The 23361-nt window shown below is 37.5% G+C and overlaps 1 protein-coding gene across 3 annotated transcripts in view; it reads left to right on the forward strand.

The window, feature by feature from the left end:
* Positions 1–23361, forward strand: part of CWF19L2 (CWF19 like cell cycle control factor 2) — an 803233-nt gene that overhangs the window by 23064 nt on the left and 756808 nt on the right. For all 3 annotated transcript variants that reach the window (XM_053708563.1, XM_053708564.1, XM_053708565.1), the window contains exons 3-4: positions 139–255; positions 4333–4431. In XM_053708563.1, the coding sequence (XP_053564538.1) occupies positions 139–255; positions 4333–4431 (216 nt within the window). The remainder of the gene's footprint in view (positions 1–138; positions 256–4332; positions 4432–23361) is intronic.

Consider the following 23361-nt stretch of genomic DNA (forward strand, 5'->3'; position numbering starts at 1 on the left):
TTATGTAGAGAGAGAGTAAATCTTTACTAAATCTTTTTTTTTTTTTTTTTATAACTGTTAAGAAAATATGTAACTGTGAATAAAGTGAAAAGAAATGTTGTTTTCATTTCTCTTACCACTATATATTATGTTTTTTAGGATGATTCTGGCAAAAAGAAAAAGAACAAACTCCATAAAAAAGTTAAGAAAGAAAAAAAGAAGAAAAAAAAGAAGCTGAAACATGAAAGAAATGAAGACTCCTCTGACAGCTCCAGGGTACTTAGTTTTAAAGATCGTATAGATTGTATATTTTTGGCATGCAGTAGTATCGTACTATTATTTAATTTAAAAGCTATAGAAATCAATTGCTGTACTGAGCTGTGAAGTTTGTGTCGCTCAGGGCACTATTATCTTGTCATAATTTTCCACTCTAGGATCATAATTCCTGCTGTGACAGATGATTTGAAAAGGGAAAGAAGAGTAAATCATGAGACACTATAGCTCATATGCACTAAGACTGTAGAAACCATGTTGCTTTTCATTCCTCCAAAGCTTTAGTTTTTATTAAGATTTACTGGTTGCTTTTATACTTCTAACTCTGGAGACAAAACAAATTCATTTTAAGTTAAAATATTTTATAATTATTAAGTTTTTCTCATCACTTAATACGTTTTTCTCATGTACATTGTCAGGCTGCCATTGCTACCCCCCCCCCACACTATTAACCCCCTAAATGCAAAATACTTCTCACTGCTTCTATCCTAATAACTACAATTTATAGGATACAGTTGGCACTATCTGTTGTATTCTATAGGGTATAATTAAATAACATCTGCTGAAACAAGAGGCCTACAGTGTGTCCACTAGGTGCCACCCTCAATCTTAATACATATTAATCAAAACGAAAGGAAAGAGGTTGTGGGTGCTCATACTGTTTCATGTGCACCCACGACCTCTTCTTTTTGTTTTGTTTCATATCTATCCTAAGACCTCGTACAGCTAAACTCACTTTTAATTTAAAGTGATGGTAAACTTTACATGTTTTGAAAACAGGTAAGTTTATTTTTGTTTTGAAGTGGGTGGCTTGAGCATGGAGTATTAGAATGGCACGGCTAGATTAAAAAGTAATTTACATTTTTTATTACTTCTTATTAGAAGTATTTATTAGAAGTGGTCAATTAAAGTCCATCTAAAATATTGCTTAGATTCCAGACTTAAAGTTTACTATTACTTTAAGATCCTCACCAAACCCATAAGTTTTATTGTAAAAAAAGTACAACCAAAAATGAACATAACATTAAACTAACATTTAAAAAAAAGCCTCATTGTATTTACTGTCTGAGGTTTTTTGATTCGGCATATCACAGTTGCCTTTTCTCAGTCTTGCTCAGTTCTTCCTACCCTTCGTCCTGCACAGCTTTTATACAGCAGTTCTGGCTGTTTGGTTTTCCTATTGGTTAATTTATTTCAAGTAATCAAAAAGGACTGGTCATTAATACTATTGCTTGATGAGGGGGATTTAGGGTAGATGGTTAGGGGGTTAATGGCAGAGGGTATGTTTTCTACCGGTTAGGGGGTTAATATCGGTGGAGAGTTTACTGTTGAGGTTATAGTGCCTAGGGGGTTAATAGTGGATGGAGGTTTTTAACCTTTGGAGGTTAAGGTAGTTAAATGGTTAATAGTGGATGGATGTTTCAGCTTCTTTTTTTCTTTCTTAACTTTTTTTATGGAGTTTGTTCTTTTTCTTTTTGCCAGAAGCATCCTAAAAAAACATAATATATAGTGGTAGAAATAAAAACAAAATTAATTTCCTTTTCACTTTATTCACAGTTAAGCAAAGATAAATGCAATTTTGCAAAATAAACTATAAAAAAAATATATAATAAATAGGAACAATTTAAAATAGGATCAAATAGTAGTATACCATATATTTATTACAATGATTAATAACCATATTAATGCAAGTCCGTATGAGTAAAAATTGGTAAAACTTTTATGTGCAAGACACTGGCCAGCAGATAGTTAAAGAAAAGTCAATAAATGGAGTAAAAATTAAAATAAAAAAACATAATCAGTCTCAAGATACTCCGGATAAAAACACAAATAATCATCAGTATAATGGAAATTTTGAAAAACAGTACCACTGTAAAAAAGTAGCATAAAGCATAATTGAGCGTTACAGACGATCTTCCCGTCATGTGTTTTTCCTCTCCACCAATTACAAGTAGGCATTATCGTTCTTGGTCCCAACCACGTCACTGTTTGGTGTCTAATCTCTGAAGTGCTGAATGTGAGATTGTAGTCTGGAGAATCAGATGTACTTAGACAGTCAACAGTTTAGCCGCTGTTGATTATAATAGCAAAGTGAGAGAAGAGTCCAGCTATTAATCTCTTTAGCAGATACCCCAATATATCCAGGCTTTTCCTAGTGCACATAAGGCATAGAGAAAAGTCAGGTTCTTCAAGGGTGTATATATAGATAAAGTCGTCGTCAATCTTAGTGGGTTCAGTGGTGTGAGGTCTTAGTGTTAAGGGTCCATCAATCCGTTAAAAAAGCCGAAGCAGAAAGTGGAATATTTAGTGTAAAATGGAGACAAAACCTTGTTTCGATATATATTAATTAACAATGACAAACAAAGGGATAGATAGTTATACAATGAACAGCCTGTACCAATGTTACTATGCTAAAAATTCTTTTGATCACATGAACTTCTTTAACTGTAACCTTACATGTCCTGCTCCATTTATATAATGGATCCCTTGTTGTAACTAACCATAACTGCTACTAGGGACCTGCATGCATCTAATTCGTTAGCAAAATAATAATGCTAAACAAATGTCTTCTTGTGAAAGTGCATAACACCAAATCTGGATTTGCACTGATCTTGGTGTATTGCACTTTCACAAGAAGAAACCTGGCTCCAAAAATAGCTGAATGCTGCTGGTGGCCGCAATATTCACCATTTGTTCACTACCGAAATAGACGAATGCACATCCCTAGCTGCTACTGCCCAAGAATTATTAACGCTTACTGCTCCAGACCCACTATTCTACTTCAGTCCCGATAGTAAACATGCCCCCCTCCCAAAACAGTATTCACACAATGGAACTACAGTAGTTGTGAAAGAAGTAGGGCTAATAAATCTCTGCTCATGACCCAGATTGTAAGTCAATTTGTCAAATCCTTTTTTAAGTAGGGACAATGTAGTTATCCTATAAAAAAAACGGGAATTTAAATACCATATATATTATATTCAAAGCAGAGATTACATTTTCAACACTCTGCACTCATTTCTGTTCTTAAATTGTTTATAGTGGTGCAGCCATTTATGATTGTGCTTATATACAGCATATTATGAATTAAGTACATAGTTTAAGTTTTACCTTTCTCGTAATAGCATTAATATGTTTTTACCTTTTAATAGACTATATGTATTGCAGTTTTGAATGGTTGATAGAGTATTCTGTTAGAAGGTATTGGCAGGCATAGGGGTGTTATATTGTAGGCACTTTTGGAGGCAAAAAATGGGTGGGAGGCTAGTTCTTGTGAGCTAGGAGGTTGGGATTTCAGTATGGGGGTTGTTTAAGGTTAACAACTGGGCTATTGTAGTGGACATTAGGCTGTGAGGGGTTACAATGGCATGGCAACAGATCCCAAAGAGCCTTTTGATCTTCTCTTTTAAAATTACTGGGAAGAACAACTATTAGTGACCTGTCACTATGGGGTTTCGTTAAATATTTTTGTGCCAGTATTTAACCCTTTAAGGACACAGCTTTCAGTTTGCTCAATTGTTTTATGACGGAAAAATTCTGTCATATGTCCTTAAGAGGTTAAATCTAGCACAAGTCTTAACTGTTTGTATCAGACAGGCCTTATGTATTGGTCTTGTCTCAAATGTTGCACAAGATTGAAATCCTAGCTTTTTGTAAATCTATATCTAGGTTCACAGTTGTTAAAGGGACACTCGAGTCAAAATAAACTTTTATGATTGAGATAGAGCATGCAGTTTTATAACACTTTCCAATTTACTTCCATTATCAAATTTTGCAGTCTTTTTACATTCATACCTTCCTATGAACAAGAGCCTACTGAGCATGTGCACAAGCTCACAGAGTATACATATACTAATCTGTGATTGGCTGGTGTCTGTCACATGATACAGGGGGATGGAAAATGGGAGAACAAAAAAAATCTACTGTTTATTTGAATATCAGAGTAAGTGCTATTGCATTGTCTTTTTGTTACATACTTGTTAATTATTTAATTCTACTGCGTGGAGTGGTCCTTTTAACTTGAGGTTCCACTGTAATATTATAACATCTAATATTGAAAAACCTATCATTCTTTTACAGAATTCAGAGGCTGAATGGGTTGAAGCAACAGTCTCACAGCCATCTAGTACTGAGAAGGCCCGGAAAATTGAGGACTCTATAGAAGAGCAAGATGTTAAAGTGAGTTTACACATAAACATGATTTTTAAATGCGTGTAAATCAGCAGTAAGTTTGACTTTTTCCTGACAATACTGAATGGATGGTGGTTTCAGAGAGCCTACTGTTAAGCCCCCCCCCTTTTTATATTTGTTAGCCTTTTAAAAATAGTTTACCTGCAGTGAGGGTTTGAGAAGCACATTAATATGGTTCTTTACAATATATACTTCATATTATTAGCTGGCTTGCTAGTGTGAGTTGTATTTGTGGCTTCTGTGTCTGATGTGTGTCTAATACAAAAATGACAGCCATGGTTTCTTACTGAATAATCATATACACAAGGTGATGATCATATATAAGCTTTCCTAGCACATTTGCTTATTGGGTGCTAGGAGCAAGCCCCCCCACTCCATAGTCTGTAGGAAAACTTTGAGATGAATAGCTTCCTTAGGATGTACTAGCTATTACAATCCATTAAAGGGGCAGCAAACACCTATAAATTGTTATAAAAAGGTTTAGTTATGCTTAATAAAAAAACTTTGCAATATAATGTAATTTATTTTGCACACTTTTCACACTAATTTAGCTTTGAAAAATGTGGATGTTCTAATTGTCGGAACTTAAAATGCATCCTGCTACATATATTTACCTAATTGACTTTAGTTGGTAACAAATGCCAAACAATGCATGCATTATGACGTTAGCTAACCTTGATACCTGCAGACTCAGGCCTGGATTGGCTCCTCCAAATAAGGCAAATGGTAGTCATTGAGAAAAAGAGAAGAAACGATGGCACTACAAGTGTCGTTTCCTAAATTAGTTATTTTGTGTTCATACATATAATACTGGAAAGGAAGAGGTGCTGTACACCAAATGTAATAGCATTTACAAGAATCCAGTGAACACTGGAAAGGTGTGTACTCACTATAACATTATATAAAGAAGAAGGGGTTAAGACTTAACTTTTAATAGGTTAAGATAAAATACCACACATAAAACCACAATATGTTTTGCAATGGTGCACTATACAATATCAAATGATATTTTCTCTTGTTAAGTGTATCCAGTCCAGGGATCATCCATTACTTGTGGGATATTCTCCTTCCCAACAGGAAGTTGCAAGAGGATCACCCACAGCAGAGCTGCTACATAGCTCCTCCCCTCACTGCCATACCCAGTCATTCTCTTGCAACTCTCAACAAAGATGGACGTAGTAAGAGGAGAGTGGTGTCTTATAGTTAGTTTTTTAACTTCAATCAAAAGTTTGTTATTTTTAAATGGTACCGGAGTGTACTGTTTCATCTCAGGCAGCATTAGAAGAAGAATCTGCCTGTAATTTCTATGATCTTAGCAGAAGTAACTAAGATCCACTGCCGTTCTCACATATTCTGAGGAGTGAGGTAACTTCAGAGGGGGAATGGCTTGCAGGTTTTCCTGCAATAAGGTATGTGCAGTTAATATATTTCTATGGATGGAATTTGCTAGAAAAATGCTGCTGATCCCGGATTAATGTAAGTTAAGCCTTAAATGCACTGATAGTGACTGGTATCAGGCTTATTAACAGAGATACATACTCTTATAAAAGTGTAATATAAAACGTTTGCTGGCATGTTAATCGTTTTTATATATGTTTGGTGACAAAACTTATTGGGGCCTAGTTTTTTTCCACATGGCTGGCTTGATTTTTGCCTAGAAACAGTTTCCTGAAGCTTTCCACTGTTGCAATATGAGTGGGAAGGGCCTATTTTAGTGCTTTTCTGTGCAGCTAAAAATACTGATAGAGACATTCAGCTTCCCTCTGCATGATACAGGACATCTCTGAAGGGCTCAAAAGGCTTCAAAGTCGTGTTTGAGGAGGGTAACAATCACAGTAGACTGTGGCAGTTGTGACTGTGTTTAAAAAACGTTTTTGTCATTTATTATTCTGTTTTTGTTATTAAGGGGTTAATCATCCATTTGCAAGTGGGTGCAATGCTCTGCTGACTTGTTACATACACTGTAAAAATTTTGTTAGTGTAACTGCCTTTTTTCACTGTTATTTCAAATTTTGTCAAAATTTGTTTCTCTTAAAGGCACAGTAACGTTTTTTATATTGCTTGTTAACTTGCTTTAAAGTGTTTTCCAAGCTTGCTAGTCTCATTGCTAGTCTGTACAAACATGTCTGAAACAGAGGATACTTGTTCATTATGTTTAAAAGCCATGGTGGAGCCCCATAGGAGAATGTGTACTAAATGTATTGATTTCACCTTAAACAGTAAAGATCAGTCTTTATCTATAAAAGAATTGTCACCAGAGGGGTCTGTCGAGGGGGAAGTTATGCCGACTAACTCTCCCCACGTGTCGGACCCTTCGCCTCCCGCTCAAGGGACGCACGCTAGTATGGCGCCAAGTACATCAGGGACGCCCATAGCGATTACTTTGCAGGACATGGCTGCAATCATGAATAATACCCTGTCAGAGGTATTATCCAGATTGCCTGAATTGAGACGCAAGTGCGATAGCTCTGGGGTTAGACGAGATACAGAGCGCGTAGATGCTGTAAGAGTCATGTCTGATACTGCGTCACAATATGCAGAACCTGAGGACGGAGAGCTTCAGTCTGTGGGTGACGTCTCTGAATCGGGGAGACCTGATTCAGAGATTTCTAATTTTAAATTTAAGCTTGAGAACCTCCGTGTATTGCAAATTGGGGAGGTATTAGCTGCTCTGAATGACTGTGACACAATTGCAGTGCCAGAGAAATTGTGTAGGCTTGATAAATACTATGCAGTGCCGGTGAGTACTGATGTTTTTCCAATACCTAAAAGGCTTACAGAAATTATTAGTAAGGAGTGGGATAGGCCCGGTGTGCCCTTTTCCCCACCTCCTATATTTAGAAAAATGTTTCCAATAGATGCCACTACACGGGACTTATGGCAGACTGTCCCTAAGGTGGAGGGAGCAGTTTCTACTTTAGCAAAGCGTACCACTATCGCGGTTGAGGACAGTTGTGCTTTTTCAGATCCAATGGATACAAAATTAGAGGGTTACCTTAAGAAAATGTTTATTCAACAAGGTTTTATTTTACAGCCCCTTGCATGCATTGCGCCTGTCACTGCTGCAGCGGCATTCTGGTTTGAGGCCCTGGAAGAGGCCATCCATACAGCTCCATTGACTGAAATTGTTGACAAGCTTAGAACTCTTAAGCTAGCTAACTCATTTGTTTCTGATGCCATTGTTCATTTGACTAAACTAACGGCTTAGAATTCCGGATTCGCCATCCAGGCGCGTAGGGCGCTGTGGCTCAAATCCTGGTCAGCTGATGTGTCTAATTTTTGTGCCTTTTGAAATTTCAAGGCAGGTGTAGCATCAACTTCCTCTGCTTCAAAACAAGAGGGAACTTTTGCTCAATCCAAGCAGGCCTGGAAATCTAACCAGTCCTGGAACAAGGGCAAGCAGGCCAGAAAGCCTGCTGCTGCCTCTAAGACAGCATGAAGGAGCGGCCCCCTATCCGACAACGGATCTAGTAGGGGGCAGACTCTCTCTCTTTGCCCAGGCATGGGCAAGAGATGTTCAGGATCCCTGGGCGTTGGAGATCATATCTCAGGGATATCTTCTGGACTTCAAAGCTTCTCCTCCACAAGGGAGATTTCACCTTTCAAGATTATCTGCAAACCAGATAAAGAAAGAGGCATTCCTAAGCTGCGTACAAGATCTCCTTGTAATGGGAGTGATCCATCTAGTTCCGCAGACGGAACAAGGACAGGGGTTTTATTCAAATCTGTTTGTGGTTCCCAAAAAAGAGGGAACCTTCAGACCAATTTTGGATTTAAAGATCCTAAACAAATTCCTCAGAGTTCCGTCATTCAAGATGGAAACTATTCGAACCATTTTACCCATGATCCAAGAGGGTCAGTACATGACCACAGTGGACTTAAAGGATGCCTACCTTCACATTCCGATTCACAAGAATCATCATCAGTTCCTGAGGTTTGCCTTTCTAGACAGGCATTACCAATTTGTAGCTCTTCCATTCGGGTTGGCTACAGCCCCAAGAATTTTTACAAAGGTTCTGGGCTCACTTCTGGCGGTCCTAAGACCGCGAGGCATAGCGGTGGCTCCTTACCTGGACGATATCCTGATACAGGCGTCAAGTTTTCAAATTGCCAAATCTCATGCAGAGATAGTTCTGGCATTCCTGAGGTCGCATGGGTGGAAAGTGAACGAAGAAAAGAGTTCTCTATCTCCTCTCACAAGGGTTTCCGTCCTAGGAACTCTAATAGATTCTGTAGAAATGAAAATTTACCTGACGGAGTCCAGGTTATCAAAACTTCTAAATGCTTGCCGTGTTCTTCACTCCATTCTGCGCCCCACGGTGGCTCAGTGCATGGAAGTAATCGGCTTAATGGTAGCGGCGATGGACATAGTGCCATTCGCGCGCCTGCATCTCAGACCGCTGCAATTATGCATGCTCAGTCAGTGGAATGGGGATTACACAGATTTGTCCCCTCTACTAAATCTGGATCAGGAAACCAGAGATTCTCTTCTCTGGTGGTTATCTCGGGCCCATCTGTCCAAGGGTATGACCTTTCGCAGACCAGATTGGACAATTGTAACAACAGATGCCAGCCTTCTAGGTTGGGGTGCAGTCTGGAACTCCCTGAAGGCTCAGGGTTCATGGACTCAGGAGGAGAAACTCCTCCCAATAAATATTCTGGAGTTAAGAGCAATATTCAATGCTCTTCTGGCTTGGCCTCAGCTAGCAACACTGAGGTTCATCAGATTTCAGTCGGACAACATCACGACTGTGGCTTACATCAACCATCAAGGGGGAACCAGGAGTTCCCTAGCGATGTCAGAAGTCTCCAAGATAATTCGCTGGGCAGAGACTCACTCTTGCCACCTGTCAGCGATCCATATCCCAGGTGTAGAGAACTGGGAGGCGGATTTTCTAAGTCGTCAGACTTTTCATCCGGGGGAATGGGAACTCCATCCGGAGGTGTTTGCTCAATTGGTTCTCCGTTGGGGCAAATCAGAATTGGATCTCATGGCATCTCGCCAGAACGCCAAGCTTCCTTGTTACGGATCCAGGTCCAGGGACCCAGAAGCGGCACTGATAGATGCTCTAGCAGCGCCTTGGTTCTTCAACCTGGCTTATGTGTTTCCATTGTTTCCTCTGCTCCCTCGTCTGATTGCCAAAATCAAACAGGAAAGAGCATCGGTGATATTGATAGCGCCTGCGTGGCCACGCAGGACCTGGTATGCAGACCTAGTGGACATGTCATCCTTTCCACCATGGACTCTGCCTCTGAGACAAGACCTTCTAATACAAGGTCCTTTCAATTATCCGAATCTACTTTCTCTGAGACTGACTGCATGGAGATTGAACGCTTGATCCTATCAAAGCGTAGCTTCTCCGAGTCAGTAATTGATACCTTAATACAGGCACGATAGCCTGTCACCAGGAAAATTTACCACAAGATATGGCGTAAATATCTTCATTGGTGTGAATCCAAGAATTACTCATGGAGTAGGGGTAGGATTCCTAGGATATTGTCCTTCCTCCAAGAGGGTTTGGACAAAGGATTATCAGCTAGTTCTTTAAAGGGACAGATTTCTGCTCTGTCTATTCTTTTACACAAGCGTCTGGCAGGCGTTCCAGACGTTCAGGCATTTTGTCAGGCTTTAGTTAGAATTAAGCCTGTGTTTAAACCTGTTGCTCCTCCATGGAGCTTAAACTTGGTTCTTAAAGTTCTTCAAGGGGTCCCGTTTGAACCCCTTCATTCTATTGATATCAAACTTCTTTCATGGAAAGTTCTTTTTCTGATGGCTATTTCCTTGGCTCGAAGTGTCTCGGAGTTATCTGCCTTACATTGTGATTCTCCTTATCTGATCTTTCATTCAGATAAAGTTGTTCTGCGTACAAAACCTGGGTTTTTACCTAAGGTGGTTTCTAACAAGAATATTAATCAAGAGATTGTTGTTCCATCATTATATCCTAATCCTTCTTCAAAGAAGGAATGTCTTTTGCATAGTCTAGACGTAGTCCGTGCCTTGAAGTTTTACTTACAGGCTACTAAAGATTTTCGCCAAACATCTAACCTGTTTGTTGTTTACTCTGGACAGAGGAGAGGTCAGAAGGCCTCGGCAACCTCTCTTTCTTTTTGGCTTTGGAGTATAATCCGTTTAGCCTATGAGACTGCTGGATAGCAGCCTCCTGAAAGGATTACAGCTCATTCTACTAGAGCTGTGGCTTCCACCTGGGCCTTTAAAAATGAGGTCTCTGTTGAACAGATTTGCAAGGCTGCAACTTGGTCTTCCCTTCATACTTTTTCCAAATTTTACAAATTTGATACTTTTGCTTCTTCGGAGGCTGTTTTTGAGAGAGAGGTTCTACAGGCAGTGGTTCCTTCCGTTTAAGTTCCTGCCTTGTCCCTCCCATCATCCGTGTACTTTAGCTTTGGTATTGGTATCCCACAAGTAATGGATGATCCGTGGACTGGATACACTTAACAAGAGAAAACGTAATTTATGCTTACAATAAAGCTAACAATAAATATTGCTAGCTCTGTAATGTAGTTTCCCCTGTATTAGGCAGAATCTAGGGGGGCTTACTTCGCAGTCACCACCTATATGCAGCTATTCTGCTAGTAATTATTAATTGGCCAAGTAAGCTATGATTAAATGGGAAACATATATGAAAGAAAAACATAAATTAGAGTGGGTATCTCTGCAGGGTAAGCTGCGAAAATGCAGATAACTCCTTATATAATAGCTGCACGTACTTTAGATACATTTAGAACAGTTGCAATAGGGAAACCAAGTAAAAGTAAATATTCCGGCTAAAATATGAGATAGTTAACTAGAGGTAAAATACTCCATATATTTAAGATAGCTTCTCATAGGTATAAGTGACTCATATAGCCGCAACAACTTCAATTACAGGCGACACAATTTGTCAGCCATAACCACAAGTGTAAAGGGGTAAGTTAGTTCGGCATTAGCACCATGTTAACACAACAATATTGCAATTAAAAATAACTCTATGTCCCCACTCCCCTGACATGTTTCGCCAGTTGGCTTTATCAAAAGCGGAGCCGCCGCCTTCTTCACGGCCATAAATTTCCCTTTACCCTTATGATATCTCGGAACATTACTATTTGGTAATTTCTATTCGCTATTCCACAAAGGGATATAAAAAACATCCTTTGATATTGTGTAGTGCAGCATTGTTTTTATGTGTGGTTAAAGTTAAAAAAGTATATAATATTATAGTATTGTTGAGTGCTAGTTGAGTACACACCTTTCCAGTGTTCACTGGATTCTTGTAAAGGCAAATGGTGGGTTGAGTTTGGCTATTGATAATTTCAGTAAACAAGATGTTAATGTGTTTTAATATGTTTAGACTTGGCTTAAATGTACTGTAGCAACACAACTAATGTCTTATAATTACAGGGTGTTGTGTTGCTTGAACAGATTTACTAGCGTTGTGAACAGAGCTTTACAACATTTCTCAAAGCTTAGGGGAAAATTATTACAACAGATTAGTTCCATCAGCTATAGAAGCTTATAAGGAGAATACAGCAGTATAATGAGGTGTAGAACATTTTCTAGAGGACTAGCGCCAACGATACATCCTCCAAATAATACCCACTGAGAAGCAACATTCAGTGATAAAATAGTAATGCTGATTTATTTAAACATAAACTGCAGTTCCATTTTGTCTTCAGTAGGGCTGCAACTAAAGATTATTTTCATAATCGATTAATCAGCCGATTATTTTTTCCATTAATCAACTAATCGGATAAAAAAAATATTTTTTTCCCCTATATTTAAAATAAAAATCCACATACTGAGTGTTATAAATATAAACTTTAGACTACAACTTTACATTAACATAACTGTTGGTCCAATGTTTAAGCAGCAGAATACATTTTTATCGCAAAACAAAATCACAAACTGTTTAAAAAGAGGTAGCATTAGAAAGAGGTAGACTACCACTGTTTATAACATTGTTATTCACTCTTTCAGAAAATTTGCATTGAAATGCAAAAATGTCAACATGACCACATGCTCCTGGCTGAGGCTGGGTATCTTTTTGCAGCTATTTTGCCAGCAGCAGAGTAGAGGCACTCAGATGGTGTTGAGGTGCCTGAGATGCATAAGTAGGGTTTTGCCAATCTCACCAAGGTGGGCTATTTATCTTTGTTAGCTCTCCACCAATGCAATGGGCCTCTTAACAATGAAAGCCTGGACTTCATTTTGACATAAAAATATATTGAATATCTATATGCAATGGCAAACAACCAGCTATAAGGTTAGGGGAAAAAATATCTAGTCCACTCTTAAATTACCAGATATATATATTTACATAGGTTGAATTTGGTACATATTCCAAATAAAAAAAAAAAAAGGCAAAAGGGCTAAAGACTATATATCAGTAACAGGGCACAGCCTTACACATTTATCTATAGAGTACAAATTATCAGCAATAGCAAGCGATAAAAAAGCAATATTCAATATAAAATCAGGTAATACACTTAAAGTATAGTAGATCAAGTCTACCGTATTAGTCCTGTTTATTGTCCAAAAACTGGTGGTAAATTGAAGGGATAAAGGTATCCTCCTGTTGCGTGAGTAGTGCTGCTCCTCTTGATCCCAGAGAGTGTGGAACAACTGTTAACCCCTTAATGACCACAGCACTTTTCCATTTTCTGTCCGTTTGAGACCAAGGCTATTTTTACATTTTTGTGGTGTTTGTGTTTAGCTGTAATTTTCCTCTTGCTCATTTACTGTACCCACACATATTATATACCGTTTTTCTCGCCATTAAATGGACTTTCCAAAGATACCATTATTTTCATCAAATCTTATAATTTATTATAAAATTTTTTATAAAATATGAGAAAAAAAATAGAAAAAAAACACTTTTTCTAACTTTGACCCCCAAAATCTGTTACACATCTACAATCACCAAAAAACACCCATGCTAAATATTTTCTAAATTTTGTCCTGAGTTTAGAAATACCCAATGTTTACATGTTCTTTGCTTTTTTTTGCAAGTTATAGGACCATAAATACAAGTAGCACTTTGCTATTTCCAAACCATTTTATTCAAGATTAGCGCTAGTTACATTGGGACACTGATATCTTTCAGGAATCCCTGAATATCCCTTGACATGTATATATATATTTTTAGAAGACATCCCAAAGTATTGATCTAGGCCAATTTTGGTATATTTCATGCCACCATTTTACCGCCAAATGCAATCAAATACAAAAAATCGTTCACTTTTTCACAAACTTTCGGTTTCTCACTGAAATTATTTACAAACAGCTTGTGCAATTATGGCATAAATGGTTGTAAATTTTTCTCTGGGATCCCCTTTGTTCAGAAATAGCAGACATATATGGCTTTGGCATTGCTTTTTGGTAATTAGAAGGCCGCTAAATGCCGCTGCGCACCACACGTGTATTATGCCCAGTAGTGCAGGGGTTAACTAGGGAGCTTGTAGGGAGCTTGTAGGGTTAATTTTAGCTTTAGTGTAGTGTAGCAGACAACCCAAAGTATTGATCTAGGGCCATTTTGGTATATTGCATGCCACCATTTTACCGCTAAATGCGATCAAATTAAAAAAAACGTTGAATTTTTCACAATTTTAGGTTTCTCACTGAAATGATTTACAAATAGCTTGTGCAATTATGGCACAAATGGTTGTAAATGCTTCTCTGGGATCCCCTTTGTTCAGAAATAGCAGACATATATGACTTTGGCGTTGCTTTCTGGTAATTAGAAGGCCGCTAAATGCTGCTGCGCATCACACGTGTATTATGGCTAGCAGTGAAGGGGTTAATTAGGTAGTTTGTAGGGAGCTTGCAGGGTTAATTTTAGCTTTAGTGTAGAGATCAGCCTCCCACCTGACACATCAGACCCCCTGATCCCTCCCAAACAGCTCCCTTCCCTCCCCAACCCCACAATTGTCTCTGCCATCTTAAGTACTGGCAGAAAGTCTGCCAGTACTAAAATAAAAGGTTTTTTTATTTTAATTTTTTATTTTTTTAAAGCATATTTACATATGCTGGGGGGTGTAGCATCCCCCCTTAGCCCCCAACCTCCCTGATCCCCCCAAACAGCTCTCTAATCCTCCCCATCTGCCTTATTGGGGGCCATCTTGGGTACTGGCAGCTGTCTGCCAGTACCCATTTTGCAAAATAAAAAGGTTTTTTTTTGTTTTTATTTTTAGTTTCTGTAGTGTAGCTTCCCCCCCCCCCACAGACCAACCCCCACCACCTGCCTGATCTTTTTATTTCCAACTTTATTTCCCCTTTTTTGTAAATTTTACTGCTACTTTTTCTGTAGTGCAGCGGTTCCCACCCGCTCCCTCCCCATGCACGCGCCCGCCCCCACCCTCCCGTGCACGCGCGCGCGCCCGTGCGCGCCCCCGGGCATCCCCGCCCCCGATCCCGCCCCCCTCAGCATCATCCAGGGCCATCGATGGCCGCCACCCGCCTCCCACACCGGCTCCTATCCACCCACAAACCTAGCCGTTAATGTCCGGTGCAGAGAGGGCCACAGAGTGGCTCTCTCTGCATCGGATGGCTACAAATGGTTATTGCAGGATGCCTCGATATCGAGGCATCACTGCAATAACCGGAAAGCAGCTGGAAGCGAGCAGGATCGCTTCCAGCTGCTTTCCACACCGAGGACGTGCAGGGTACGTCCTCAGGTGTTAACTGCCTTTTTTTTGAGGACGTACCCTGCACGTCCTCGGTCGTTAAGGGGTTAAAATAGAAAGTAGAAAGAGGGCGCCACAATAGCGTGATACCGTCTGGATATGTAGGTATAGATATAAGTAAGTATTATGCTTACCAGATGGTGTGACACTGTACTATGACCAGTGCAAGAAAGCAGGCTAGCACTTATCAGTGGCTAGTACACTTTGGAAGCCAAGCTCCAAAGGCACTTGTCCTAGTTGAAACTCTGAGTGTGTCTTCTGTTGGACTTCAGGTGCTGCAAAGGTGTAATCTTTTGTGTGTTGTTCAGTTGGTATTGATAATCCACAACACAGACAACTTCAAATAAAATGGCTTTTAATATTTATGACGCGTTTCTCAACCTCAAACAGGTTGTTTCATCAGATAAAAAAAGTGAATGCCATCATTAACAATTGTTAACAATTTATACACATTTGTGTGTCAAAAGAGGAAGTTGTCATCATATGTGTAATCCAATAGAAAAACATTTGTGTGCATTCAGCTGTGGAAACCAAAACAGGCTCCCAGCTGTTACAATTTAAAAATTAGACAGAGTAACAAGGTTTGAATAGGGTGTGTATAAATGTAAGAATCTAAACTTTTAACCTATTGGTTACATTGTGAAAATGAATGAACAAATAAAACAATCTTATCACTTTGTTTTCATTAAAAGTTATTACATATATAACCTCACTTAATCATTTATTGTGATAGACACAATCCTTTGGAAAAAAAATATGTATAATTTAAAATAAGTGTATGTATGGAAAATGCATAGTTCATTAAGTAATCAGGATCTGAATGGGAGTCTAAACTTTTAACCTGTTGTTTGCATGGTGAAAGTGATGATTTAAAGAAAATGTTATTATTAGGTTTTTGTAGAAGATAGATACTTGTATAGCCTCAATATAGTTTGTTATAATGGCTTGAAACATATTTCACCTCAATAATAGTTTGTTATAGTAAACTTAATCTATTTTAAAAGGAAAATATCACTTTGTTTTCATTAGAAGTTGTTGCCTATGTAACCTCACTTAGTAGTTTATTGTGATGGACACAATTCTTTTGAATATGAAAAAATATGTTTAATTGTAAAAAAAAGTGTGTGCATGTATAAAATGGTGATTCATTAAATAATAAAGATATAGATAGGAGTCTTGACCTTTAACCTGTTGTTTGCATTATAAATATGAAGAATTAAAAAAGTGTTATTACTTGGTTTATGTTGAAGATAAATACTTGTATATAGTTTGTTATAGTGAATTAATGTATATATAACCTCAAAAAAAACGAGTTTGTTATAATATACACAATCTTTTTTTGAATATAAAAAGGTGTGTTTGTACATAGGGATGTGTATGTATGAAATGAGTTGTTCAATGAACAGAGGTATTTCTGTATATGCATGTGCATGCAAACATGTCCACAACCCCCCCCCCCCTCCCCTTGTCAAATGTCTGCATCATGTGCCTGTGCACCCACACTCATTGTTGTGTTTGTAACTGTCTGTCTGGGAAAACAATTATTTTGCTAGAAAGATGAAGAAAAGGAATATTTCTCTTTGAGTGTATGGTATATGTAAAGTGTGAATAATAATTAGTAATCTGTGTCTGAAATTTTATAATGAAATCTGGTATTTGATATAAATTTGATATAAATTTAAATTTCTAATTGGTACCTATTTTCTCTCACATTTAACAGATGCAATCAGATTATTAATAATAATAATAATAAAATTACTATCTGAATATGTAGTTCTGCCCTATTTTTCCAATAGTGTATCTGGCCTATGAATGTTATAAAATAAATTAATATTCTGTATCAGAAGAGGATAAATTCATTATTGTAATAGCTGTAGATGTCTATCAATTGAAGGCTGCTAGATCCAGGTTGGAATTCAACCCTTGTGGATGAAGAGTCTTCAGTCGGTAGATCCAGTATGTTTCACGCTGTCTAAGTCTGGTGAGTCTGTTGTAGTCAGAACTCTTTGGAATAAAGTCAATGGGAATGTATTTGAAAATGTATGGATTTCCATTGTGTTTGGTTAGACAATGATTTAGGTATGCTATGTTTAATTTTATTTTTTCTGGAATTTTTGCAGTTGCGGTGATGTTCACCCCATCTGTTTCTCAGCTTCCTGGAGGTGCGGCCTACATATTGGAGGCCGCATAAACACTCCATAAGATAAACGGTAAAAGATGAATTGCAGTTGAAAAAGAAAGGAATTTGGAAAATCTCACCAGTGATTGTGGATTTGAAATTTTTAATCCCTGATTTGATAATTTTACAAGAGCCACATCCTGTTTTGCCACATTTCTAAATACCCCGAAGGCCAAATAGTCCCTTGTTTTGATTAGGATTTTGTAATGTTCTTTTAGAAAGTTTGTGTTTTACTTTCTTACTGGGAGCTAGCTGGTTTCTAAGTGTAGGCGCTCTTTTATATATGATTTTTGGTCTTTCTTTTACCAAATGTTTGAGAATGGGGTCCCTTTGTATTAAATACCAATGTTTTTTTATGATGTGTTGTATTTTATGAAAATCAGAATTATATTGTGTTATGAAAAAGGTTTCTTTCTCTCCAAAAGGTGTATCTGTTTTGTTGGTTTTTTGATCTGCTAGGATATCCTCCCTATTAAGATTTTTCGCTCTCTCAAGGGCCCTGTCTAGTAAAATGGGGGGATATTCTTTTTCAATAAACCTATTGTATAATACTTGACTTTGTTCCAAAAAAGTGTTATAATCGCTACAATTTCGTCTCATCCTACGAAATTGACTATAGGGTACATTGTGTATCCAATTCCTGTGATGATTGCTGTGGTAATTTAAAAAACTATTACTGTCGACATCTTTAAAAAAGGTCTTAGATGTAATATTGTGTTCTTCTAAACTAAGGATGAGATCTAGATATTCGATATTTTGGGTCTGAATGTTGGCCGTAAATTTTAGGCCCATGTTATTGCAGTTTAAATGTTCTATGAAATTGTTGGCCAACGATAGATCTCCTTCCCATAAGAAAATCAGATGATCTATATAACGGCCATAGAAGACCAGGTTCGCCCCAAAGTTTGCTGAATAGATGTATTTTTCTTCAAAGAATCCCATGAATAGGTTTGCAAAACTGGGGGCGAACCTGGTCCCCATGGCCGTTCCTTTGATCTGTAAGTAAAAATTGTCTTGGTATATGAAATAGTTATGCTGTAAAATAAACAAAATGCTCTCTAAAATATAATCACATTGTGTGCTTGGCAAATAAATATCCTTGTGAAGATAATGTGAAATTGCTAATAAACCTAAATCGTGCGAAATGTTCGAATATAAAGAGCTGACATCACAGGTAATACAAGAAAGATTTCTATTGTTAATATTGATTTTTTGTAGATGTTGTAGTAAATGAGTGCTATCTTTGATATATGACGGTAAAGTGACTACATGTTTTTGCAAATATTTGTCTATAAAAAAAGATAAGTTGTAAGTTAAATTTCCGATTCCAGCAATGATTGGGCGTCCTGGGGGATTTGTTTTGTTTTTGTGGATTTTGGGTAGATGATAATAGTGGGCAATACCTGGATTTTGTACTTTTAGGAAATCTCTCTCATTTTTATTCAAGATTTTTAGGGTGAACCCTTTTTCTATCAGTTCTATATAAGACTTTAGAAATTTATCAGTGGGATCTCCTTGTAGTATTTGATAATATTCTTGGTCTCCAAGAATCCTGTCTGCTTCCCTAATATAATCTGCCAAATCCTGGATAACTATTCCGCCGGATGATGATGTTGGGGTTATTTTTAAGACTAGAAATGGCCTTTTGCTGGCTCATGAGACAATAATTTCTTTTTTTGTTCTTTGTCCTCAATAAATTGTCAAAATCTTCTAAAACCATACTGTGGTACAAATCTATATGATCCTTTTCTATATTAGTGGGATTGAAATTGGATTTGTTTTTAACATCGGTATGTATATATCCATCAAACAATTGTTAATAATGGCATTCACTTTTTTATCTGATGAAACAACCTGTTTGAGGTTGAGAAACGCGTCATAAGTATTAAAAGCCATTTTATTTGAAGTTGTCTGTGTTGTGGTTTATCAATACCAACTGAACAACACACAAAAGATTACACCTTTGCAGCACCTGAAGTCCAACAGGAGACACACTCAGAGTTTCAACTAGGACAAGTGCCTTTGGAGCTTGGCTTCCAAAGTGTACTAGCCACTGATAAGTGCTAGCCTGCTTTCTTGCACTGGTCATAGTACAGTGTCACACCATCTGGTAAGCATAATAGTTACTTATATCTATACCTACATATCCAGACGGTATCACGCTATTGTGGCGCCCTCTTTCTACTTTCTATCATAAAAAACAATACCATGTGCAGGAGCTCAGCGGAGTAAAGCAGCTGGTTCTGTGCACAGACCAACTAATTGCAAACCAACTAATCGATTATGAGATTCGTTGACAACTATTTTCATAATCGATTATTATCGATTATGCCGATTAGTTGTTGCAGCTCTAATCTTCAGATACAGCACAGATTCTTTGCACTAAGCTGTGGAACACTTAAAGGGACATAAAACGCAAGCTTTGCATACAGTATTAAACAATTTCCAATTTACTTCTATTATCACATTTTCTTCGTTTTCTTGTTATCCTTTTCTCTATTTGAATCATGCAACACATTTTTTTAGTTTTTTTATGTCCCTTTAAAGGATGTAAAACAGTGGAATGAAGCAAATTTGATAATAGAAGTAAATTGGAAAGTTGTTTAAAATGGTATGCTCTGGCTGAGTCATGAAAGAATAATTTTGGGTTTCATGCCCCTTTGATAGAAATCGTAATGATATGTATTATTCATCATTTTAAAAGGATTTTACCATTTATTTTTTTACCTCTTTTGTGAAAGTTCCATTACTTCCTTTCACAGCCCCACAAGTGGATGTTGTATACAGGAAGGAAAAGGAGCAGCTTTTCCTTTGAAGCGTTGGTAGGAGACACCTATAATAGCTACCGTCGGTTTAATTGTTTTTACTAAAGGAGCACTGTTACATATTCGTATATGCTGGCTACTTCAGTGGTAACAAAACTTCCCCTATTGCCACTGTCTCAGCATAGTTAATTACTAGAACAACAATTTGTTTCCTAATTAGTTCTGATGGCCATCAACATTGTTACTGTTCATGGTCTCTACCTGCCGTTGTCATCATTCTGGGTTCAAATGCACTTAAAGGAATACTAAAAATAAATTTAAACTTTCATAATTCAGAGAAGAACAAACAAATTTTAAAAAAAAAATAATTACAATTTATTATCAAAATCTGCACAATAATTTTATACTCACACTTTCTGATTCACCAGCTCTTACTGGGCATGTTCAAGAGTTCACAGTTTATATGAATATGAGTCTGCAAAATTAATGAGGTCTAATATTCTATACAAGATCCAATGACTTATCCAAGGACATATCATTTAAACTAAATAAGATAACACAATAACTAGCATCCTTGTTCAGTTTTCCGTAAATTACTCTCTGGGAGGCAATAATTAATACATTACAGATCAACCTTTCTTGGAGAACATAGCTCTCTACTCTAAGCCAGTTGAGCCAAAAGAAAAAAAGAAAGTCAAGAAAGGAGAAGAGCATGCAATTTTAATAATCTTTTTACATTTAGGCACCAATCGGCAAGCGCTAAACAGGGTTCTGAACCAAACATGGGCTGGCTCCTAAGCTTTTTCAAATAAAGATAGCAAGTGAATGAAGACATATTGATAATACGAGTAAATTAGAAAGTTGCTTAAAATTGCATGCTCTGACTCATGAAAGAAAAAAAAAATGGGTTTAGTGTCCCTTTAATGACTTACGGTAACAGACACAGTTTGATACTATCTTTCTCCATGTTTGCAATATTAAAGTGAAGGTAAACTTACTCTCTCTTCTATGTTATAATCGATATAGTATTTAATTTTAATATGATGTTCATTCATGGTTTTTTCGAATTTTATTTAGTACCTTAGTTTTCTTGTATAATTTGCTGCTATTTCGCTTGTCAAAAAACAACCCGTCATATATTTTTTTTTTTTATAAACAACGATCACGTTGTTTATATAGCCAATTGTTTTTCTGGCCGTTAGGCGGCCGTCAATTGACGTCACAAGCTGATGCTTGATTGTGCGCATGCGCGAGTGATTCTATCTCCTCCTTCAAAGCGAGCGCGTCCTCGTTTTGCGTATGCGCATTAGGAGTTTCATTTGTTTTTCAAACACCCACCGCATCGCATACTGTAACAAGTAATTAACGCATGCGCTTTTGAGAGCAAACATTTTTGTGCGCATGCGCGGTTAACAGAGGATAGATGTGCACGAGTGTAGTTCTGACGTATAGAGCGGGTGGGACCGCTCTATACGTCTATGTATTGAAAACACGGAACTGCTGGATGGGAGGGGATTACGATTGTAAGGCACATTAAAATAAAAGTTAGTAAATATGGTTAAATAAACGTTTTTTAAAAAAATAAACCTAGCGACTACCTTGTAATTTAGAAAAGGAAAATAAAGAGACATTTCTATTAGAATAACTTTACCTTCACTTTAAGCCTCACGCACCTTCATCAAAATTGCTAAAAAATTATACTCAGATAATGGAAATCTATTTTACCTTAGGTCAATCAATGTATTTCAGATAATAATCAACAGTGCAAGGAACTGATACCCACACTATGGAAATCTGCTATATTTTCTAAGCATTAATCATGGTGTCAGGAATAGTATTAAAAAAAACATGCAATTTGTCTCCACAGATTATTATTAAGCCACCTTTTTTAAGAGGCAAATGCTATAGCAAGAATTACTGATTTTACACTCTTAGGGGTCGATTTATCAAAGGCTTCACAAGCCTTTCGACCTACTAGGGCTGCAGATTCTCACAAGAGAACCTGCATGCCATATTTAACAAGCAACGGTCATCAGACCGCTACTTCCCTAATCTTTCGCCTCTAAAGTGGTGAAATTCAATCTCCGCAGTCTAGTCCGACTGGGGAGAATGACAGCTCCTGCCCGTGTGTGATTGGCTGTGCACGGGCAGGGGGCGGGATTGCACACAAGCGCAAAATAGCGCTTGTGTGCAATGCTGAATTCCGCCAGGGGAATTCAGCCCGCCAGAGGCGAGCTGCGGCAGACAGGGGCGCCCCTGTTCGCCTCGGCTTGATAAATCACCCTCTCAGGTCTCATAACAGTGACATGGAAAAACCTTTACATTTAAATGTCCTCCCTTTTCCCCTTATCATTTGATGATTTAATTCCTACATTTATTGTATTTTTTTATATTAACCAAATCATTGTTCTCCTCAGAAAATGTTGCCAGCCGGGTGGCATTATGAAGTAGCCAGATGGGGGCAGGGTAATGTTTTCTATTTAGATATCATTTTCTTCTATCCAAATCACCAATAATTTAAGATACATGTTTTCAATGATAATTTGTGCAATAAAAATTGAAAATTTTTAATATTAGCTAATTTCAGCAAAGTATTGGCTAAAATTTTAGCAGGATGGTAAGTAAAATAAGATGGGTGGTGCACCCGCTAAAAAGGTCCTGATGAAGTCACTGTGTTGAAAAAATTCTAAAACCATGTTCTTGCTTATGGCTACACATGTTATGAAGGTTCCTAAATAGTAACCAACTAAATAAGTTTACTGTAAACTCCAGACATTAAAAAAACAGTTTTTCTTTATTGTTTATGTCCATGAGTGAGAGAGTCCAAGTGCATAAGCAGAGATTAGAAGGAGTTAGAGCTATTGATGGAGTTATTGTTATTACACTTAAAGGGATAGAAAAGTCAAAATTAAAATTTCAAGAATCAGAGTATGGAATTTTAAGACATTTTTAAAATCACAACTTTTTTCAAATGTGCTTTGTTCTCTTGGTATCCATTGTTGAAAATTAATGTGCGCATATCCTACACTAGTGGGAGCTAGCTGGTGATTGGTGCCTGCATACATTTGTCTCTTGTGATTGGCTAACGAGATGTGTTCGGCTAGATGTCAGTAATGCAATACAGTTCCTTCAGCAAAGGATAACAAGAGAATGAAGCATATTTGATAAAAGAGGTAAATTGAAAAGTTTTTTAAAATTGTATATTCTATCCAAATCATGAATGACATTTTTGGGGTTTCCTGTCCCTGTAATTCCTTTTTAACCATCTCTGACTGCAAACCTTGTGATACTGCT

The sequence above is a fragment of the Bombina bombina genome, chromosome 3 (genome assembly GCF_027579735.1).
Source record: "Bombina bombina isolate aBomBom1 chromosome 3, aBomBom1.pri, whole genome shotgun sequence".
Lineage (NCBI taxonomy): Eukaryota > Metazoa > Chordata > Amphibia > Anura > Bombinatoridae > Bombina > Bombina bombina.